Raw genomic sequence first — 23,925 nt, 5'->3', positions numbered from 1 at the left:
AAGGAGCTTTGGGGATGGGATAAAGGGAAGGAAAGAATTAAAAAAGACCTAGATGCCAATATAGAGTATGAATAACTCTTAACTGCTTTTTATTACTTGTTTACTGATAGTTTTGATAGATTGCTATAATTTGACTGACATAAGTCTTACTTTTTTCCTCAGTGTTGGGATAATTGCTTTTTATTGCTTTTAATAATATGAACCTAGATATTATATGTTATTCATACTTTATTTCAGGAAAATCACCTTAATATGTGCTTAATAAGTTTGAACAAGAATATCTAAGATATGATTCACTACAACTTTCTTTTTAGCTTATAGAAGAGAAGAGATATATACAAATATATGGTTTTCTTTAGACTAAAAATCAATTTCTCAAAACTGCTTAGTCCCTCTTAAGAAAGTAAATATTAATCTTGGACGTGAAGTCCAAGGTTGTCAAGGTTGTACGAGGTGTCACTAGACCATGTTAGTATTATTAGATATAAAATTTAAGTTTACTTTTTCTTGGGTTGGCAGGGAAAGTAAATTATCTTTCATTTCATAATAGGGTGTTTCATCATATTTTTAGAATTGTCATCAGCTGGCAATGTACAAAAGTCTATTAAAATGTATACCTTACTTTGAAGTAAGAAAATGCCTGAAATTCTAGTACTGTAGCAGCAATGCTGGAGGTCCTTGGTATCCCATTAGGGTATCTATGAAAGTCAATACCATTTGCATAATGCCATCAAGACATTATTTGTCTTTTTCACTCTGTTGACATTTCCCTTAACAATAGTACAAAAGCAATTATGGGTACAAAATTGTGGGTGCTTTCAAGTATATGTGAATCAGGGTAGTAGCAGCACCAAACTAGTATTAGTACTAGTAGTATTCTTCACCATGACATACTTAGAGTAAAATATATGTACATACACACACACACACACACACACACACACACACACACACACATACACTCACCAGTTTCACGTAAGAATACTCATGATGAAGCAGGAAAAAATGTTTAAAAAAAATCTCAGTCTCCTTAACACACTTAAAAAATATTCTGTGTAATGGAAGGTGCTCATAAAACACTTTCATTGCATTGCAAAGTCTGATGGCTGTTTTGAAGAGAAGCACTTGTGCAGTTCTTTGAGTTATGAGCTGACCAAGGTACCTTTTTCCATGGAAAAACATTTTTTATTTGAAAGAACTGAAAGACAAACTGGTTTTTCATATTTGGAAGATGTTTTCTCACAAATGAATGAAGTTAATTTTTCACTTAAGAAAAACAACTGACGGTATTTGTTGCTGGTAGTAAAATTGAAGTTTGTAAGAGAAGATTAGAATTTTGGAAAACTTGGGGGCACCTGGGTGGCTCAGTCAGTTAAGCATCTGACTTCGGCTCAGGTCATGATCTCGTGGTTCCTGGGTTCAAGCCCCCTGTCGGGCTCTGTGCTGACAGCTCAGAGCCTGAAGCCTGCTTTGGATTCTGTGTCTCCCTCTCTCTGAGTCCCTCCCCCACTCATGCTCTGTCTCTCTCAAAAATAAACATAAAAAAAAGGATTTTGAAAAACTTGTATACCTTCAGCTTGACATTTCACCAGTATTTACAACGTGTCTTTTAGTAAGATTAGTGATGATACTAACAAATGTGATATTTTGAAATAGTACAATGAAATGTGTCAATATTTGGAAGATAACTCCATGACCTAATTTTTTAAATGACCAATGCATTGATGATAAATATCTCACCTGCATGAAGGATCTCATTGCAAGAGATCAGTGGATTTGAATGTGAGAATTGGAAGCATTTATTAAAATCGTTTCAGATTTCTCATGGCAACCAACCTTTAAAAAACTACCACTTTTCAAGGTTTGGTATGGTATCAAAGACTATCCAAGATTATCTGAAAAGGCTATTAAAATACTGTTCTGATCTTCCAACTATGTATATATGTAAGGCTGACTTTTTTTCATCTACTCAACCCAAGCGACAAATTATAGAAGATTGAGTACAGAAGCAGATATGAGAATCCAGTTATCTTCTATTAAGGCAGATTTATAGAGATTTGTAAAAATGTAGAATAATATACCATTCTTTTCAGTGAGTTTTTTGTTTTTGTAATATATTTTGTATTAAAATAATAATTTTAACAAGTAATAGTTTTATAATATTAGGTTTAAGTAAATTACTAAAATAAATCCTAAAAAGTCCCAGTTTTAATTATTAGTATGTTAAATGTCAATAGAAATAATTGATGTAAATAAAAGCCCTTTAAGAATCTGAATTTTTAATAGTGTAAAGAGATTTTGACAATCTATGGTGTAGCAGAATCCACATACAATTTAGCATGAGAGCACAGCTTTATAATCCAAAATGTACATGTCTTGGCTTCAAGCAGTACTTAGGTTTGAAGTGTTTTTCAAATGGCAGTGTTAAAGTAGGTTTTATAGTCATCAGCTTTGTATTATTTTAAGTCACATTTTTTTAAATGTTTGTTTATTTTTGAGAGAGAAAGGGAACGTGAGTGGGAGAGGGGTACAGAGTAAGGGAGACACAGAATCTGAAGCAGGCTCCAAGCTCTGAGCTGTCAGCAAAGAACCCAATGCAGTGCTCAAACCCACGTACTGGGAGATCATGGCCTGAGCTGAAGTTGGACGCTTAACCGACTGAGCCACCCAGGCACTCCTAAGTCACGTTATTTGAAACTTTTCTAAACCTTCGTTTTCATTTTATGTCTTTAAAATATAGCAGAGGAAGCCAAAAATGAAACAAGATATTATTTGCAAAGCTATATAATTTTTTTGTGGATGTTCATTTTTTTTCAATTAATCATGGCTGGTTTCCCGAACAAGCTAACTATGGAATAAGAATCCCGAGAAAAATGTTCTGTGATAACCTGTATTATTCCTGAATATTCCTGGTATCTTAATGGATACAGATTGAATATTTCATATGCAAGTTAAATGGGTACATTTGATTTAAAAAATTTGTAATAGTACAGTCGATTGCCATTTTGTAATGTATGTGGGAGTTAATTCACAATAATGAGGGCCTGTTGCCTGTTAGTGATAACTGTCATGAAACATGATGATCATATGTTAGTGAGATTTCTGATTTCTCTTTTTTTCTATACGCAGATAATCTCAGTGATACCTTGAAGAAGTTGAAGATAACAGCTGTTGACAGAACTGAGGATAGTTTAGAAGGATGCTTGGATTGTCTGCTTCAAGCCCTGGCCCAAAATAGTAAGTCTCATTATGTTTCGAATGCCAAACAAAAAAGTGAAATCAGCAGTCATTCAGAAATTGGTATGTAGTTTAGCACATAACTTGCATTCACATAACTTGAGTTCTTTTGAATCCTATCCCAGAATACTGGGGTTGTTTCACATATTCCCCCCACCTACCCCCCCCCTCCCCCACCGCCACTCTCAAAGTACTGAAAGCCAACTTGATAGGCAGAAGAAAGGAGGAATTGATTGGTGGTGATGACATTAATATCAGCCCCAGAGAGAGACCATTATTTCATTCCTAACAGATAAGCAACATAGTTGTTTTTTCTTCTTAACACCTACCTTTGTTCTTTGAACAAGACTTCTGTGCATTTGTGGGGAGACTGGGGAGGAGAAGCAGAGGGGAGCTTAAAACACCTAAAAATTTTTTCTGAGATCCTATGGTCACCTTTTTATTTTTATTTTATTGTTATTATTATTATTTATTATTTTGAGAGAGAGAGAGAGAAAGAGAGAGAGTATGAGCAGGGAAGGGGCAGAGAGAGAGGGAGAGAGAATCCCAAGCAGGCTCTACACTGTCAGTGCCAAGGCTGATACAGGGCTCGAACTCACGAAACCTTGAGATTATGACCTGAGCCGAAATCAAGAGTAGGATGCTCGATAACTGAGCCACTCAGGTGGTTCCTTTTTAATAAAAGTCAACTTTTTAATAATTTTATTTTAAAATAATGTAAAATAATGTTTGTGCTTAGATTTAATTGGAAAGAGCTGTAAGTCATCCAAAAATCCCTTAAACCTGAAGTAAGACTTGATCTTTGATGCTGTGGTAAATAATAACAGGGATAAAAATTATACAGCTCTTCATTGGCTAACGTATTGTTGCACTTGATCCATCATATTTCCATTCATTAATTTTTGTAGTATCACAGAAAACAGGTACAGAATGATTTTTATCTGCTCCCTTAATTCTTTGTCCTGCTATGGCTTGTGCTGTACTAGTTTTTAATTACACCATTATCTTATTCTAGGACTAATTATGTAGCTGTCAAAGAATTCAGGAGAAAGTATGTAGTGTTAGAGTTTGAATTTCAAACACTCAGAGATGTTTGTATTATTTCTTTTTTACTTTATTTTTTAGTGTACTATGCTTAGAAAATCTAAGATGATTGCAGTACTCTCCATCAAAAAGCACATTTTTTAAATGTTTGTTTATTTTAAAAGGGGAGAGGGGCAGAGAGAGGGGGGGAAGAGAGAATCTCAAGCAGGCACCACACTGTCCGCACAGAGCGAGATGTGGGTCTTGAACTCACGAACCTGAGCTGAAGTCAAACACTCAACCGACTGAGCCAACCAGGTGCTCCTCGAAAAGCACATTTTAAAGCTAGCTTGGAAAATTCTTTTTTAGTAGTTCTCTTTGCTTTTGAGATTGTAACTCTGTCCAGCTATTTAATCTTAGAGATAACAGAGAAAGGGTTTGAAACAAGGAGTTCAATAGGAGCAAGGTTCACCATGGTAAAGAGAAACAACAGAAAAGCAGGGTGTCTAAGGCTGTGCCGTCCATTGTAGTAGATATATGTGGCTATTTAAATTTAATAATTTAAAAGTAATTTCCTTAGTCTTACTCTTCAATAGCCATATTTGGCTAGTGATTACTTTATTGAAGATCACACATATAAGCCATCTCCACGATGACAGAAAATTCTTTTGGATAGCGTAGGTCTAGAGGACTAGAAAGAGCCTGAGTTTTAAACATGCCTGTATAGGCAGATTTACATAATCATGTGATTAAGCCTAAATAAATTGAATATCTCAAGCTCATTTTTTTGGGAAGAGTTGTTTTATTATACTCTTGTTTTCGGTGGCCTTTTTTTTTTTTTTCCTGTTTGATGAAAGAATTTTCTAGATGGACCATTTGTTCAGGAACTGAAGGATATGGAGGCAGTGTTCTTGGTTGTATGTAGAGGGTTGTTAAGTCCTGTCCTGGAAAGACTAATGACAGATAAGTGAAGTTGAATTAGAGAAATGAAAAAAGGAAGCAAAAGTTTATAACTTTTTGAAGAATAGATTTAAGGAATACAGGTATATAATTGTTGGATTAAATTTCAGATCCATTGCAGACTTACTCGTTGAACCCACTGATTGAAAATAGCCTTGAAATTGTATATTATAGTGTTAAGGCCAAATAGTCACAAGGTGTTAATAAACCAACAAATGCTACCAGTTTAACTCTTGACTCCCCAAGAAGGGAGTGAAGGAATATGTCTTTTTAAGACTCTGTAACAAAATTCATGTGTCCTTACCTCTAAGACTATTGACACTAAAGAATTTGACACAGGAAGACAGAGTTCGTGGAAATGTTCAGTCTATGACTTGAGAGTGATATCTGTCATTGATTGAGTGCCTCCTGTGTATTCAACACTGGACTTGGGACTATATCTGTTATTTAATCTTTCCTATAGTCCCATGAAGACAGATTATCATCACCATGTAAAGGAAAAGGAATAGACACTATAAGGTTACTTCCCTTGCTCTGACAGAATTTAGCATTTGGATTTGAACTCTTAGTTTGGATTTATTTTGAACTACCAAATAAAAAAATTATATTCTGAGTAAAGTGTGGCTTTTTGCTGAGTGTATAGAGTACAAACTTGTTTCCAAAAGCTAGGTTTTAATATTGTGTCTTGAATTTTTGCTTTTTCTTTAAAATAGGTTCAAATTATATTACTAAAGAGGGGAATGATATATAAACTTTTTTCCCTTGAATTACAGACAAATGGATTACTTTATAGGTATTGATGTATTTTTTTAAAATTAGCATGTAGCTTTTAAACAAGAAAAAGTAAAAAAAAAAAAATTGGTAAGATCTTTATTTTCTACAGTTGTTCTTCCTTGAAGTGATTGATCCATTGTTACTTTCATCCTCTTCAAGGTAAAATTATAAAACATTTAACTTAAGTGAATCTGTACTGGCTTTTTTTTTTTTTTTTTTTTTTTTTTGGAGAGACCTTCTGGTGTCATAATTCTTCCTTAGTGTCAGGTGTTTTAGCTAAAAATATCCCTCTTTGTACCAGAATTGCACCTGATCAAGAAACAATGATTTCTCCATTCTGTACAAGATGGTAATGTGTGTTAATAAAATCTGAACTTAAATTTTTATTTTACAATCTACTAACCTGTCATTGGAAAGGACAAATCTGAAAGTAAAGAAATTATGCTTTTTAAAATTTTTACACTGTGGGAATTTAGTATATTTGAATTGCCCATCAAAAATCATAATCTGAAATTAGAATATTTGCTTTGATGTATGACTTCAGAGTGATTTTCTTTCTTAAATTTTTGAAGTAACGTTTTATATATATATGTGTATATATATATACACATACACATATATATATGTGTATATATATATACATATACATATATATATATATACATATATATATGTATACATATATACACATACACGCACACACCAGAATCTTAAGAGGCATGAGTTAGAACATTTTAATACTGACCAGGTTTTATGGAAAACATTTTAAATATTTTGTGTAAATCTCTGATCTAAATTAATAATAGAAGCAATTATTTACTCATAAATACTTCAGATCTCAATTTTAAAATGTTTTTAGGGGCGCCTGGGTGGCTCAATCAGTTGAGTTTCCAAATCTTGATTTCAGCTCAAGTCACGTTTTCATGAGTTCGAGCCCAGTGTCTGCCTCTGTACTGACAGTGTGGAGCCTACTTCTCTCTCTCTCCCTCTCTCTCTGTGCTCCCCCCTGCTTGCATGTGCATGCACTCTTTCTCTCAGAATAAATAAATAAATAAACTTAGAAAAAAATAAAAACATAAAATGTTTTTAGTAAATATTTGAAGGCCACCCACTAAGATATCAGATTCTGTTTACTTTTGTCTCTTTTGATTCAGAGAATAGCAGATTCTCTGTAAATGCTTATTGTAGTATGCTTACTCTATTTCATGCTTATTTGAAAATTTAAAACAATAGGCCACATTTTCATCCCTAAACATTAGGACAGGAATTGTCCTTAGAGAGTATGATATCTAAATCACCTTGTCAGACAAACTACTAGCATAAATCAAAGGTCCAAAGACAAAAAAAAATTAACAGTCCATTCATGGTAAAAAATTCTATTCCATTGTAAGAGCGTGGGGACCATGTTCTGTTGCTGAGGGAACCACAAAACAATGCCAGCATGATCACCAACACAGCCTTAAATTCTTGTTCTAAAGGATTAGGCTGTTTTCCTCTGTCTCGTTGAATCATGTATCTTTGTACTCTAACTTTGTTTAGTTAATTGCCTGACTTCATACAAGAGTCACATAAACGTTGATTTTCTGTAGAACAACCCTGTGAGAGAACACCAGTTTACTTGTCTTTAAAGAAAAATGTATTTAGTATATAGCTCCACATTCCTAACTTTATATCATATTCCTCTACTTGTCTTAGGATATTTCTTAGCCCTTGTTCTTTTTTTTATTCTTTATTTTGATTTTTGGCTCCCTTCTAGGCTATAATCCTAAACATACCAGATTATGTATACAAACTGCTAATGTAGATTACTCTGAATCTTTTCTAACAGGACTTGCTGTTGTCATTTGCTTTTAGTCTGTTTCATACCTTTAATGTTTCCTTTTTTAAATTTATTTTTGAGAGGGAGCGCAAGTTGGGGAGGAGCAGAGAGAGTGGGACAGAGGCTCTGAAGCGGCCTCTGTGCGGACAGTAGGGAGCCTGATGTGGGGCTTGAACTCAGGAATTGTGAGATCATGACTTAAGCCAAAGGCAGACGCTTAACCGACCGACTGAGCCATCCAGGCGCCCTTTAATATTTCTGAATTGGCTTACTTTTGGGTAACAAAATTATTTCCTAAGGGACCTTGAAACTTGTTATCAAATGGTTTTCAATAGCCATGTTAAATCTGAAATCACTGACCATGAAAGATTACTGCAAATTTAGTAGAAACAAAAAATTATTTTGCTTCTTTCATAGTAATATCTGGATTTCAATTTTTTTAATGTACCACAGAAGCGTATGATGTACCACAGAAGCAATATATTTCTTTTGCGAGCCAAATTTGTTATGTTGTTTACCTCATTTACATAGTTTTCTTTTATGTGATTCTTGTAGTTATTGTGTCCATAGTCCATAAGGGCTTATTAGTGGTGCTAATCATAGATTATCAAAGTTCAGTTTTTACTAAATAAAGATAGCATTGTGGAATAGAGGAGACTAAAGTAGAGAAAATGGTCCACCAAAAACACATTGACAGTACTGGATGAATTGAGACTCCTGGATTGCCATAGAATTGTGGGAGCAAGTGACCTAAGTCAGAAGTTTCCACACATTCTCTAAACACTCATACAGATCAACAAAGATATCAGGTAAATATATGAATTTAGTGCCATACTGTTATCTGAAGATGTCCTGTTTCTGGTGATGTTCTCTGGTCCTTTGTAGTCTTTACTGCTTTCCACTCAGAGAGTCCCCCTTAGAATTTTTTGCGTGGCTGGTTTAGTGGCCACAAACTCCTTTAGTTTTTGTTTGTCTGGGAAAGTCTTTGTCTCTTCTTCTAGTCTGGATGGCAGCCTCACTGGATAAAGGATTCTTGGCTGCATGTTTTTCCTATTCAGCACGTTGTATATTTCCTGCTACTCCCTTCTGGCCTGCCAGGTTTCAGTGGACAGGTCTGCTGCTACCCTTATGTGGCTACCCTTGTAGGTTAAGGCCCGTTTGTCCCTAGCTGCTATGAGAATTCTCTCTTTATCTGTGTATTTTGCCAGTTTCACTATGATATGTTGTGGTGTTGACCTGTTTCTGTTGATTTTGAAGGGAGTTCTCTGTGCCTCTTAGACTTGGATGCCTGTTTCCTTCCCCAGTCTAGGGAAGTTCTCAGCTATAATTTGTTCAAATAAACCTCCTGCCCCTTTTTCTCACTCTTCTTCTGGGACCCCTATGATGTGGATATTGTTTCATTTTTTGGAATCTCTTAGCTCTCTAATTCTCTTGTGATCTAGTAATTTCCTTTCCCTCTTTTTTTTTTTTTTTAAGCTTCATTATTTTCCATAATTTTATCTTCTATTTCACCTATTCTCTCCTCTGCTTCTTCATTCCTCACTGTCACTGTACCTAGTTTATTTTGCATCTCAGTTATAGCAAAAACTGAATAGTTTTTAGGTCTTTGGTCTCTGCAGCAAGGGTTTCTCTTGTGTCTTCTATGCTTTTCTCAAGCCCAGCTATTAGTCTTATGGCTGTTGTTCTAAATTCTTGTTCAGATATATTGTTTATATCTGTTCTGAGCAATTTTCTGGCTGTGATTTCTCCTCGATCTTTCTTTTGGGAAGAATTCCTCCATCTTGTCATTTTGGCTAAGTTTCTGTCTTGTGTGTGTTTTAAAAGCTTGTTATGTGTCCTGCACTTGAGAGGACTACTATATTAAAAAGGAGTCATACACTGTCCAGGGCCGGACACTCCAGGAAGCATTCCAACAAAGAGATCAAGTAAAACCAATTAACATAACTTATGTCTTAAGCATAACTAGAAGTTAGACTAAAACCTTCAAATTATTAGGGAGAGAAATAAATATCAAAATCTAGCCTACTCAGCATCAGAGCCATGATAGAGTTCATTGAGACTGCAGAAACTGCATGGAAAAGAGGAAAGGAAAATTGGTTGAACCAGGACCCCAAGGGTGATAGTACATATTTAAAATTGCCTTTAGTAAGAAAAAGTCCTAGCCTGAGAAAATACTAAGATCTGGTCTTAGATTTGATTAGAATATTTGCTATTGAGATATCAAAAGGAAGAGACTTAAAAACAGGACCCTAGGTAACAGATCAAGTGAGTGCCACTTTTGAGGATGAGCTTATTCTGCCTTGCAGACTTGGAGGTGGATGGAAAGAAGGAAGCAAAATAGGGAAATTAAGTGTTCTGTACAAGTAAGAAAACCATAAAATTAGAAGACACACTAATAATCCCCTTTGGTTTAAGTTCATAAGAGGGAGCTTTTGAACTAGAAACCTAGATGTTGATCCCAGATCTTACCCTTGTTGCATACATTTTTATTGCTTGTATATACAGAATTTGAAGTTGTAGGTGATAAACATACAAATTGCTATAATGAATAAAGCAGAAAATAAGAACCAACATTTTAGCTATTAAAAGTTTTCTTCCTAAGCAAACCATAAAGCAGTTATCAGTAACAGAACACCATGACCTGTATTAAATATCTTTAAGTCTTTGCATGTATGAAAACAAATCCTCAAGTAAGAATTTCAGATACTTGGAATAAAATTGGATAAATACCAGGATGATGTGAAATAAGAGTTAACTAGAAGACTGATTGAAGAAAAAGAATCATTTAAAAACTTTTTTTTAATGTTTGTTTATTTTTGAGAGTGAGCAGGGGAGGGGCAGAGAGAGAAGGAGACAGAATCCATTGCAGGCTCCAGGCTCTGAGCTGTCAGCACAGAGCCCAACACAGGGCTCAAACCCACAAACTGAGATCATGACTGAGCCGAGGTCAGAAGCTTAACTGACTGAGCCACCCAGGCACCCTGAAAAAGAATCATGTTAGTAATTAAAACTAGATTATAAGATACCAGGAAAGAATAGAGGTGACTGAAAATTAAGGGTCTTTGAAGAAAATAGGCAAAAGAATGAAGACAAAACAAAGGATCAGAGGGAAAATGATAGATATGTAAGATAGGTAAAAAGATCCAACATACACACAATTGAAGCCCTAAAGGAAAAAAAAAAAAACACTGAAACAGAGCTAATATTTAAAACTATGAACTTTTCTGAAATAAAGACCACAATCTACATGATGTGGAAGAGCCAGCCATGTACTTGCAAAAATTGACCTGTAATGGTCAACTCAGAGAGTTAGTCTAGTAAAATTTTTACTTTATTTTTTAAAGATTTTTTTAAAAATGTCATCTCTACACCCAATGTGCGCGCAAACTTAAAATCCAAAGATTAAGAGTTGCGTGCTCTACAGACTGAACCAGCCAGGCTCCCCAAAAACTTTTACTTTAAAAGTAAAAATAAGTACAAAGAAAAAATCCTTAGGACCTACATTCAAAAAGGTCAAGTTATTTAAAAAGGAAAGAAAATCAGATTGGCATCAGACTTCTTAGCAATATATTGCAATATAAAAGCAATTCAATAATGAAACAGTATTTTAAAAAAAATTCAAGGAATAAGTATTTTATATTGAGGTAAGCTGCTCAGTATCAAGGCTATTAAAAACAACAACAACAAAACAGTTAAATGTGGAAAAACCCAGGGAACACTATACTCTTTAGTCTTCCACAGGAATCCTCTAAACTCATGCTGTCCAATATTCCTTCACTGACGTGGCTATTGAACATTTGAAATGAGGCTAGTCTGAATTTAGGCACACTGTAGATTTCAAAGACTTAGTACCAAAATAAATAAAGTAAAATAAAATTAAAATAAAATAAAATAAAATAAAATAAAATAAAATAAAATAAACAAAACCTTATTAACAGTTTTTAAAATATTGATTATATATTGAATCTCATTTTTTAAAAGTTTATTTAAATTCAGGTTAGTTAACGTACAACGTAGTATTGGTTTCAGGAATAGATCCTAGTGATTCATCACTTATATAAAACACGCAGGGCTCATTCAAACAAGTGCCCTCTTTAATGCCATTCATCCATTTAGGGCCCCCTAGCCCCCACATTCCCTCCAGCAGCAACCCTCAATTTGTTCTCTGTATTTAAGAGTCTCTTATAGTTTGCCTCCCTCTCTGTTTTTATCTTATTTTTCCTTCCCTTCCCCTATGTTCATCTGTTTTGTTTCTTAAATTCCATATGAGTGAAATCATATATTTGTCTTTCTGTGACTTATGTAGCATAATACTCTCTAGTTCCATCTACTTGAATCTCATTTAAAAAAAATTTTAAGGTATTTACAAATACTTGATTTCTATAAGCCATTGTTTCTTGAATGGTGGCTGGTGGCTGATTAAAGTGGGTTTAAGAGTTGGGCTGCCCAGTGTGATATGATGGAAAATGCAACATCATCAATAAAATACAATTGGGTTATTCAGTGTAGGAGAGGACATTTATAAGAAGACATTTAAAATAATGAACTTAAGTTCATTAGTCAAGGGTCACATTCTAAGGAAGAGGCAGCATATCGGTTCCAAGATATGTTCTGTGCACTTAGTCAAAAGCAGAAAGAAGAGGACGGTGTATATCCAAATATATTTGTATCCAGGAGTTTGCAGAAAGGCTTGAATCTGATTGGAGAAATGAGAAAGACCGTCTTGAAATCTGTCACAGGCCATGAGATTAGCAACAGAAGCAAAGTATAACTATGATACTGGACGCTGTTTGCCTTTTGAGGTGCTTTTAAGCTGTACTTCATAAGGAGCCATAAAAGCACTTGTTTTGTGCATTCTCCAGAAGGAGATAAGCTTCCATTGGTATTTGTACTTTGTGACTAAAACATTGGCAGAAGACCTGGTTTTCTAACATTAGCTATAAATGTTACCATTTTGCTTCTTAAGTTTGCTAAATTTGAAAAACTTCTTCTGTTCCTAACAGAGAGTAAAATATGTAAGAGAAATGATGCTATATGCCAAATATATACTTAAAAGGATCTGTCCTCAATATTCATAGTACCAGTGCTGACTTACTATCACTAAGGAGTACACTTTTAAGTTATTGTTGAGGGAAAAGTGATGGGGTTTGTGCTGCTCTGTTTTTTTGACATTCTTTTTCAACAGAACAGGGTTGCATGTAACTCTGCCTGGACAGCTACTGTGGGTTTTCTGTGGTTATATGCTTGATTGATGTAACTGGCTTCTTTTATTTATTTTTTTTATTATTTTATTATTTTATTAAAAAAGTTTTTTTTTTAATGTTTATTTTTGAGACAGAGAGAGAGAAAGAAAAAGAGAGAGATGGAGTGCAGGCTGGGGGAGGGGCACAGAGAGAGGAGACACAGAATTTGAAGCAGGCTCCAGGCGCCGAGCTATCAGCACAGAGCCAGATGTGGGGCTCAAACTCACAGACCATGAGATTATGAATGACCTGAGCCGAAGTCAGATGCTTAACCAACTGAGCCACCCAGGCACACTTGGCTTCTTCTTTTTTTTTTTTTTTTTTTTTTTAAGTTTTTATTTAAATTCCAGTTAGTTAACATAGTGTAATAGTAGTTTCAGGTGTACAATATACTGATTCAACACTTCCACACAACACCCGGTGCTCATCACCAGTGCCCTGCTTAATCCCTATCGCTTGTTTAACCCATCCCCCACTCACCTCCCCTTTGGGAACCATCAGTTTGTTCTCTAGACTTAAGAGTTTGTCTTGGTTTGCCTCTCTCTCTTTTTCCCAACTTTGCTCATTGTTTTGTGTAACTGGCTTCTCTCATCAATTAAGCACTATCCCAATATGTTCTGAATGTGTTAAAGAATATGAGGTATATAGATTGGGCTTTTGACTGATACAGTGAATTAGAAATGAATTAATACATTCCTAACAGAAAGGTATAGTTGATATTTAATGGAAATTCTCAACAGAAGGGTATAGTTGATATTTAAAGGAAAATAGCACAAAGTAATAGATTTATTAATCTGTATTCAGTGTCTTTACTGTGATTATAAATGTTTGAAGCTGATATTAAATGTATGAGCAGTATCATACCTTTTACCTCCATAGTACCATAGTCCATGGTGGTTGTGTTTCCTCTAGCAACCTTCTTTACATGGTTTAAATGTTTTCACTTTTACCTCTGGTAATTCAGATTTCCTGAGTACCCATTTGAAACAAAGATTAAAGTTTCACCATTATGTACTCTTTCAATTCTATAAATGAGAGAGTTTGTGAAATAATAAACATTGAATCATTTTCCTAATGGAAACTTTTTAATAAAATATACATATTATAATTAATTGATAGAATTATGTTTATGACTTATTTTGATATACGGTATAAGGTGATGATCTAATTTTATTTTTTTCTAGACAGTCACTTTTCCCCAATACTCTGTGTTGTTTAGTCTCCCTATTGGTTGACGATGCTCCTTTTATCATATAATAACTACTTAATTTAATGTAATTGGGCCAATTTTGGAGTTTTATTCTATGCCATTAATCTGTTTGTCTATTATTGTGTTGTAGCCATGCTATTTTAATTATATTAGCTTTATGGAGGAAATTTCTCTGTAAATCTGTCAAAAATTTTTATTTTCATGGGTTTAGTATGTAACAGAAATTTTGGAAATTTGCATTGTCGTATTCCTGTAACAATCTAAGAACACAGATTATATCTTCTTTTATTTAAGTTTTTTTGTGTCTCAGTGAGACGTAGTTTGGTACATATGCTTTCCATACATACCTCATTTTAAGTATTCGTATTATTTTACATTTTTTGGTTGTTATAGCAAATGGAATTTTTGCCATTATAACTTCTAAGTGGTTATTGTTGGAGAAAAATTTTAAATCTGTATTGATTTTTATATTTTTATTTGTATTCAGCTACCTTCTAAACCCACCTAGTAGTTAAAATAAAACTTCAACTAGTTCTTTTTGATTTTGCAATCAGAACATCTGCACAGTCACATTTTTGCTTCCTCTTTCCCTTGTAATTCTAGATGACTTACTGTGTTAGCTTGAAATACCAGCAAAACAGTAAATAACAATTATATGGATAGTATCTTACTTTAATTCTGCTGTTAATGGCAGCCCTTTTAATGCCTCATCATTCAGTATAATACCTCTTGATTTAATGTAAAAGTTTTCTTTCATATTAAAAAAATAGTCTTAATGAATTTTTTAAATCAAGAGGAGTTTACCTTTAAAGCATAAACCTTTAGCCTAATCAATTAATACTAAAAATATTATTTTTAATATTATAAAGTTTATGATAAAATTATTTGTTGGGAGAATTATTACTAAAGGAAGTTTTTCTTAAGAATGGGAAGGACAACATAGCTTTACAATTTCAGATTGAAGGCCATTTAATATACCAGTAAGGTTCAGTATGATTTATATTTTCCTTTGCATATTCAGGGACAAATACTTACCTAATAAGAATTAGTACCTGAAGAATAATTAAAATTAACAGTATGAATTGTGTATTGTAGAATGAGTGATTATTAAATGGTCTGATAAACATTCTAGGAAATTTCTCAATTTAGTACTATATAGCCCTCAAAGTTTTCAGAAGTACAGTCAGTAAAGCATTACTTTTTTTTTCTTTTTGTAGGGGTGTCATACAATTTTTTAATTAAGTTTGAAAATTTTAATTTCCATATAATCAACATACAGTGTGATATTAGTTTCACGTATACAGTATAGTGATTCAGCATTTCTATTTATTACTCAGTGCTCATCATGATAAGTGTATTCTTTAATCCCCATCACCTATTCCACCTATTTCCCCAACCACCTCCTCTCTGGTAACCATCAGTTGTTCTCTATATAGTTTGTTCTCTATAGTCTGTTTCTTAATCTCAGTCTCTCTCTCTCTTTCCTTTGTTCACTTGTTTTGTTTCTTAAATTCCACATATGAATGAAATAATATGGTATTTGTCTTTCTCTGACTTATTTCACTTAGCATAATATTCTCTAGTTCCATCCATGTCACTGAAAAGTAAGATTTCATTCTTTTGATGGTGTATATATATATATATATACACACACACACATATGTATATATATGTATCACACGATATATATATATATATCACATGATATATATATATATATCTATATCTCACATGAGATCTGTATCTCACATATATATATATGTATCACACTATATATATATATATCACATGATATATATATATCTATATCTCACATGAGATATAGATATATATATCACATCTTCTTTATCCATTCATCTTTCAATGGACACTTGGGCTGCTTCCATAATTTGGCTATTATAAATAATGCTACTATAAACATCAGGGTGCATGTATCCCTTTGAATTAGTGTTTTTGTATTTTTTGGATAAATGTCCAGTAGTGCAATTATTGGATTATAGAGAAGTTCTATTTTTAACTTTTTGAGGATCCTCCATATTGTTTTCCACAGTGCCTGCACCAGTTTGCTTTCGCACCAACAGCTCACGAAAGTTTCTTTTTCTCCACTTCTTTGCCAACACTTGCTGTTTCTTGTGTTTTTTATTTTAGCCATTCTGACAGATGAGGTAATATCTCATTGCACTTTTGATTTGCATTTCCTTGCTGATGAGTGATGTTGAGCATCTTTTCATGTGTCTGTTGGCCTTTTGTATGTCTTTTTTGGAGAAATGTCTGTTGGTGTGTTCTCCCCATTTTTAATTGGATTATTTGTTTCGGGTATATTAAGTTGTATAAGTTCTTTATATATTTTGGATACTAACCCTTTATCACATATGTCATTTGTTAGTGTCTTCTCCCATTCTATACATTGTCTTTTAGAATGTTGTTTCTTTTATTGTGCAGAAGCTTTTTATTTAATGTAGTTCCATTAGTTTATTTTTGCTTTTACATCCCTTGCCACAGGAAGCATATCTAGAAAAATGTATCTACAACCAGTGTCAGAGAAAATACTGCCTATGCTGTCTTCTAAGATTTTTATGGTTTGAGGTCTCACATTTAGGTCTTTTGAGGGTTTTTGTGTATGGTGAAAGAAAATAGTCCAGTTTAATTCTTTTGCATGTAGCTGTCCAGTTTTCCCAGCACCATTTGTTGAAGAGACTTCTTTTTCACTTTGATATTCTTTCTTCCTTTGTCAAAGATTAATTGACCATATGATCGTGGGTTTATTTCTGGGTTTTTTATTCAGTTCTTTTGAGCTGTGTGCTTGTTTTTGTGCCAGTACCATACTGGTTTGATTACTACAGCTTTTAAAAAAAGTTCTTTTCAATGTTTATTTTTGAGAGAGAGAAAGCACACACGCATGAGCACGCATGAGTGGGGGAGGGGCAGAAAGAGAGAGGGAGACACAGAATCCGAAGCAGTGTCCAGGCGTTGAGCTGTTAGCACAGAGCTCGCATCCACAAATCATGAGGTCATGACCTGAGGCAAAGTCAGAGGCTTAACCGACTGAGCCACCTAGGCACCCCAATTACTACAGCTTTGTAATATAACTTGAAGTCTGGAGTTGTCCTACCTCCAGTTTTTTGTTTTTGTTTTTGTTTTTTTTTAAGATTGCTTTGGTAATCAAGGTCTTTTGTGGTTCCATACAAATTTAAAGATTGTTCTTTTTTCATGAAAAAGCCTGTAGGTGTTTTGATAGGGATTGCAGTAAATTTTAACAATTTTTGTTTTTAACAATATTTGTTTTAACAATATTTGTTATTCCAGTCCATGAGCATGGAATGTGTTCCCATTTTTTTGCATTGTCTTGAATGTCTTTCATCAGTGTTTTACAGTTTTCAGAGTAAAAATCTTTCATCTCTTTTGGTTAAGTTTATTCCTAGGTATTTTACTGTTTTTGGTGTAATTGTAAATGGATTGATTTTTATTTTTTGAGAGAGAGAGAGAAAGAGAATGAGTAGGGGATGGGCAGAGAGAGAAGAAGAGGGAGAGAAAGAGAGACAATCCCAAGCAGGCTCAGCAACGTCAGTGCAGAGCCTGATATGGGGCTCGAACTCATGAACTGTGAGATCATGACCTAAGCTGAAATTAAGAGTTGGATACTTAACCAGCTGAGCCACCCAGGCATCCCTAAATGGGATTTTCTAAATTTCATTTTCTCCTGATTTATTATTAGTGTATAGGATGCAACAGATATCTGTACGTTGATTTTTGTATCCTGAAACTTTACTGAATTCATTTATTAGTTCTAGTAGTTTTTTGGTGGTGACTTTAGGGTTTTCTATATATAGTATCATGTCATCTGGAAATAGTGAAAGTTTTACTTCTTCCTTACCAATTTATTTATGTTGTCTGATTGCTGTGGCTAGGAGTTCCAGTACTGTGTTGAATAAAAGTGGTGAGAGTGGAATCCTGGTCTTGTTCCTGACCTTAGGGGAAAAGCCCTCAATTTTTCCCCGTTGAATATGATGTTTGCTGTCGGTTTTTCATATATGGCCCTTATTATGTTGAGGTGTGTTCCTTCTAGACCTATCCTGTTGAGTATTTTTATCACGAATGGATATTGTACTTTGTCAAATGCTTTTTTCTACATCTATTGAAATGATTATACGGTTTTTATTCTTTCTCTTGTTGATTGATAATATCAGGTAAAGCATTACTTTTAGTACAAGAAAACTGTTCACAAAGTTACATCATACAAGCTTTTGAATTATGCTATAGCTATAAATTTAGATACTCATTTTTTTGCCAGTTTATGTTTATATTATTCAACACTGAAAGTGTGAACTTGATTGCTTCTGATTTTTCTTACTTTAATGTACTTTTATATAGATACCTCTTAGTGAGTTTTTAATGTCATGTGAATTTGGTAGTTTAAGATTTACTGAAATAATGAAGCATACATATAAGTTATTTTATAAATTAAAAGTGTTTTAAATACTTAGCCTTAAAGACTATTTTTTTTAATGTTTTATTTTCATTTTTAAGAGAGAGAGCATGCTAGCAAGGGAGAGGCAGAGAGCGAGAGAGAGAGAGAGAGAGAGAGAGAGAGACAGAAGCTGAAGCAGGCTCCAGGCTCCAAACTGTCAGCACAGAGACCTATGCAGGGCTCAAACTCATGAACCGTGAGATCATGACCTGAGCTGAAGTTGGATGCTTAACCGACTTAGTCACCCAGGAGCCCCACTAGAGACTATTTTAAAAGTTTCTAACACTAGCCAGAAAAGTAGGTAATTAAAGTAAATTCTTCCCCTTTTTTGAAGTTTGATTTCATGTAAATCTTCACATAAAATTATAGTTTTTCCATTATGTTAAAACTGAAAGAGATATCACACCATGGGAATATGTTTTATACCAAGTTAATAAATAAAAGCGAAGTAGTTTTATTTTTCATTGTGACTCATTTATTATTAACTGCAACTTTCATTCTTTTTGAGTTAGGAATATATGTGAATATTAATGACCAACAGCAAAATTGTTAAATTGGAAAAGTAGTCATAACATTAAAGACAAAATAGAGTAAAAGATTAATAACTCTGCCTGAGATAGTCAAAGTAAGGGAAGAAGAGCCAGGAAATGGAAAAGATCCTAAATTAAGAAATACTTTTTAGAAGCACATTAAAATGGAGTGATTCTAGTTGAAGAAATGCATGGTAAATCAATAATGTATCTTTTTATATGAATATAAGACACTACATTATTTTTTGTTTGCTGTACAATAAGATCTTGATGAAGGCCAAGGTATTATATACCATATTTGAAAATCACTAACAACTAAGGAAATATGAATATTTTGTGTTTTTAGTAAGGTAGAGTTTAGGTATGATTTTCTAGCATAATATTCATGTAATGGGCTATATACAACAAATCTTTATTCTCTAAATTTCTTAATAGAAGCTAATCGTATTCAGTGCCTACTGTTGACAGATAATTCACTTGGTAATTTCAGCTGTTTCACTACCACTTAAACAAAAAAACCCAATGCATTGTATAACTCTTTGAGATTTAAGAAAGCTAGCACATTTAGGTAAAACAGAAGTAATTTTTTTTCCTCTGTAGTTATACAGGGCTGTTGGAGCAGTGGTAGAGAACACTGTGTGACATTTGTCATCTGGCATATCAGTTATTCATGGCTAGAGTAAAAAAAAAAAAAAAAATTCCATGTATTGAATGTAGATGGACCTATTAGAATATTTGTAGAGTATTCAAATATAGTTAAGTTCATACTGCCACGGTATGTCATACTGCTTTGGTTAAACATTAACTATTTAGTTTAAAGTTAGATGTGGAACATCATGTGCAGTCATATCATACTTTGCACATCTCCTCATCTTCAGGTCTCATTCATTCGTATATTCAGCACTGAGTTTTATTTAGTAAGTTGCAAATACTGTGATGTCTCCTGATAATGGCAGAAATTTAGTCCTTGCCCTCAGAAGCTTATTACTCTGTGATAGAGACTGATAAGTAAATGTAAAATTACAATTTTTCATAAGTGCTGTAATAGAGGTATGTTCAGTGTCTGGTGGGAGTACATATATTTGCTGACCTTAAGAAAGTAAAAGTAGTTCTGTCAAATCAAAAGGAAATAATCATAAAATGAACTAAAGGCATGATCTGACTCTCGTACTTACTTCAATGTTTAAAAAATATCAGTTTGTCATTTGTTGATGGAATTGGTTTTTGTTTGTTTTAGAAGACACTAGAAGTAGTTACTTTATATGAAATAGAACGAACTACTTTATACTGTGTTGTGCTGTGATTGACTAATAGTATGCATGCTGATGCTTTTGGTTCATTAACCTCATTAACCATTTTTTTTTTTTTTTAACTTTTTAAAACCTTACTGATTTACCACCTGATTAAAGCATGGGATTTTTAACAGTATTATACATAACATTTTTTACATTGAAAACTTTATCTAGCATTTCATATTACATAATTCTGCTTATTCTTTCAAAAATGTATGCATCCATTGGGCAAGGAATACCTTTCATTAAATTATAATATTAAAGGCACTTAATTATCATGTACAGATTAAATGTAGCTATTAATTTTTAGTCATTTTAAGTAGGGAAAACATACCTTTTGTACATAAAGACACATTTGATGCAAATATGAAGATCAAATGTTTAAAAACTTAGAACACTAAGAAAAACTACACCTTTGATAAATATCTTTTTTTGAGAACAAAAAAAATATCTTTTTTTTAGATTTAGATATAGATTCTTTTACATATTCAGCTTTGGTTTCTTTCTTTCTCAAACTACAAAGCTGCTGGTAGCAAAACTCCAGGATTTCATATGAGTTCAAGCTATGTCTACCTTAACACAAATGTTAAAATAGAACTCAGAAAATGCTGTATTAAGGACCCAGCTTCTTCTCAACCAATTCTAGACCTGGGCTGACCATATAGTAACTTTGATACCCAGGTGGCTATTGAGCACTTGAAAGGGAACTAATTGAAATTGAGATGATTTATAACTTCAGAGATAGTCATTAAAAAAAGAAAAAAAAGTCAAATGACTCAATTTTTGTGTTGATTACATGTTAAAATGATAATATTCTATACAAATAAAATGCATATTAAACTTAATTTTGTCTGTTTCTTTTTACCTTTTTTAACATGACTGCTTAGAGAATGTTTGTTTATGTGGCTCACATTATATTTCATCGGATAGCACTGTTCTGTACAAATGGTTCTCAAACTTTAGGGTACATAAAGATTATTTGGAAGGATTTTTTTAAGTTTATTTATTTTGAGAGAGAGAGAGAGAGAGAGAGAGAGAGAGAGAGAGAGAGAATCCCAAGCAGGCTCCATTTTGTCAGCGCAGAGCCTGATGCCGGGCTTGATCTAATGAGTTGGGAGATCATGGCCTGAGTCTAAATCAGGAGTCAGGCACTTAGCCAACTGAGCCACCCAGGTGCCCCACTTTGGAAGGATTATTAAAACACAAATACTTGGGCTCTATCCTCAGGTTCTGATTCAGTAGCTTTATGTGGGGCCCAACAATTTGCATGTTTAATAAGCTCCCAGAGGATACTGATGTGCTAATCTGTAGATCGAACTTTAAGTAACAAGGTTCTAATGTAGACAATATCTTTTTAGTGGGGTTGAAAAGAATGTCTAGGATGAATCAAAGGCCACATCAGTGTTGACACAATCTGTTAGTTGGTTTAATCTATAAATAAAACACTGTCATACTGTTTAGAGGAATTTAATTATGAACTTTGTGCTAGACCTTTGAAGAAATATTTGTGGAATTTTGTCAAAGACTCTAACTTAAAAAAAAAAAGTGAGTATATATTTGTCATTGTTATTAAGAAAATGAAGAGAAAAATAAAAGCAACTGTTTGTCCTATGGGAAAGTAAGATTCAACCTATCATCTGTAAGACAACAGAATTTACTTACATATCTAAAGAAAGGAGAGAAGGAAAATTGTCATAAAAAAAATCCATACAGTTATAAAGATACAGTTGTGTGTGGCACAGAGAGATCTTTTATCTAAAGTATTTGCTTTTTTCTTAGATATTTTCTCTCATTTCTGTATTCTTAAAAACAGTTAAGCAGTGGATGATGAAATTAGAATGGGGAGAAAGATAAGGTAGAGAAAAGTCAGAGAAGGAAGGGGACAATAGTAGAGGATGGAAGAGAATAGTAAATAATAATAGAAAGCAGTGAGGACATAGATGATTATATTTAAGGTTGGGAACAATTCTTGTAGTGTCTTCTGTTATACTTGCAGACCTGTTTGGCTAACTATTTTCGGGGCCAAGGAAGGTGTTTGTTCATGGAAGGTGTTGTTCAAATAGTTACTCAGGCTTTATGAAGAGCTCCATTATTTTTAAGAAAATCCCTTTGTTTTTCTTTTTCTTTTTTTTTCTTTCTCTTTCTCTTTTAACTTTTTTCTTTTTTTTTCTTTCTCCTTTTCTTTTTTCTTTTCTTTTCTTTTCTTTTCTTTTCTTTTCTTTTCTTTTCTTTTCTTTTCTTTTCTTTTCTTTTCTTTTCTTATAGACCTAAGACTAGAAAATACTTTTTAATATTGATTGTTCGTCCTTGTAGTTGCCACTCTTTGGTCCTATTTGTAGCTCCTAGATAAACAAACAATATTTCCTGCCTAACAGACCTTCTTTATTTGGAGATAACTATCACATTTCTCATTTCCTCAGTTGGTCTTTGTATGACAAAGAGACAGTAGTATATTGATATAAGGTGATAGAACCAAGGTTGAGAATATTTTTTCCTACTGTCTGCATGGCATGTGTGTGTTCTTCCTTAGAAATGTTTAGGAAGATAAGATGATCCTCTTTTCTAGGGGCAGAGGTATATTAGGGTTCTCAAGAGAAATAGAAACAATAGGATATATGTGTGTGTATCTATACATATGTGTGCATGTGTGTGTGTGTAGGTGAGAGAGAGATTTATATTAAGAAATTGGCTTACTTGATTATGGAGCCTGGTAAATCCAAAATCTGCAGGGTTGGTTGGCAGGATGGAAACCCAGGGAAGAGCTAATGTTGCTGTTCAAATCTGAAGGTTGTCTACTGGCAAAATTTCCTCTTGCTCAGGATGAGGGGAATAGGGTAGGTGGAGGAGTGGGGAGAAAGGGTTAGGGAGGTTAGTCTTTTGTTTTATGTAGGCCTTTATCTGATTGGATAAGGTCTAGCAACATTTAGAGGGCAATTAGCTTTACTCATACTCCATGCATTTAAATGTTAATCTCATCCAAAAACACCCTCACAGAAACATCCATAATAATGTTCCAACAAATATTTGGGCACTGTGGCCCAGCCAAGTTGACACATAAAAGTAACCGTTACAGGGGTACCTGGATGGCTTGTCAGTTGAGCATCAGAGCTCTTGGTTTCGGCCCAGGTCCTGGTCTCATAGTTCCTGGAATTCAGCCCCAACTTTGGGCTCCACACTCAGTGTGGAGCGTGCTTGGGATTCTCTCTTTCTCCTTCCTCTCTGCCCCTCCCTGACTCATACACACATGCTCTGTTTCTCCCTCTCTCAAGATAAATATATTTTTTTTAAAGTACCCATCACAAGTGGAATATGTATTCTACTGAAATATCAAAATGGATTGTGTGGCATAATACTTACGTTTTGGGATAG

At 33.8% G+C, this 23,925-nt stretch overlaps 1 protein-coding gene across 4 annotated transcripts in view; it reads left to right on the top strand.

Moving 5' to 3' along the window:
- RAP1GDS1 (Rap1 GTPase-GDP dissociation stimulator 1) overlaps positions 1–23,925 on the top strand; it is a 173,941-nt gene that overhangs the window by 25,664 nt on the left and 124,352 nt on the right. For all 4 annotated transcript variants that reach the window (XM_045472253.1, XM_045472242.1, XM_045472232.1 and 1 more), the window contains exon 2: positions 3,130–3,237. In XM_045472253.1, coding sequence (XP_045328209.1) covers positions 3,130–3,237 — 108 coding nt within the window. The remainder of the gene's footprint in view (positions 1–3,129; positions 3,238–23,925) is intronic.

The sequence above is a fragment of the Leopardus geoffroyi genome, chromosome B1 (assembly GCF_018350155.1).
Source record: "Leopardus geoffroyi isolate Oge1 chromosome B1, O.geoffroyi_Oge1_pat1.0, whole genome shotgun sequence".
Lineage (NCBI taxonomy): Eukaryota > Metazoa > Chordata > Mammalia > Carnivora > Felidae > Leopardus > Leopardus geoffroyi.
This window is presented reverse-complemented; position numbering and strand designations above follow the sequence as displayed.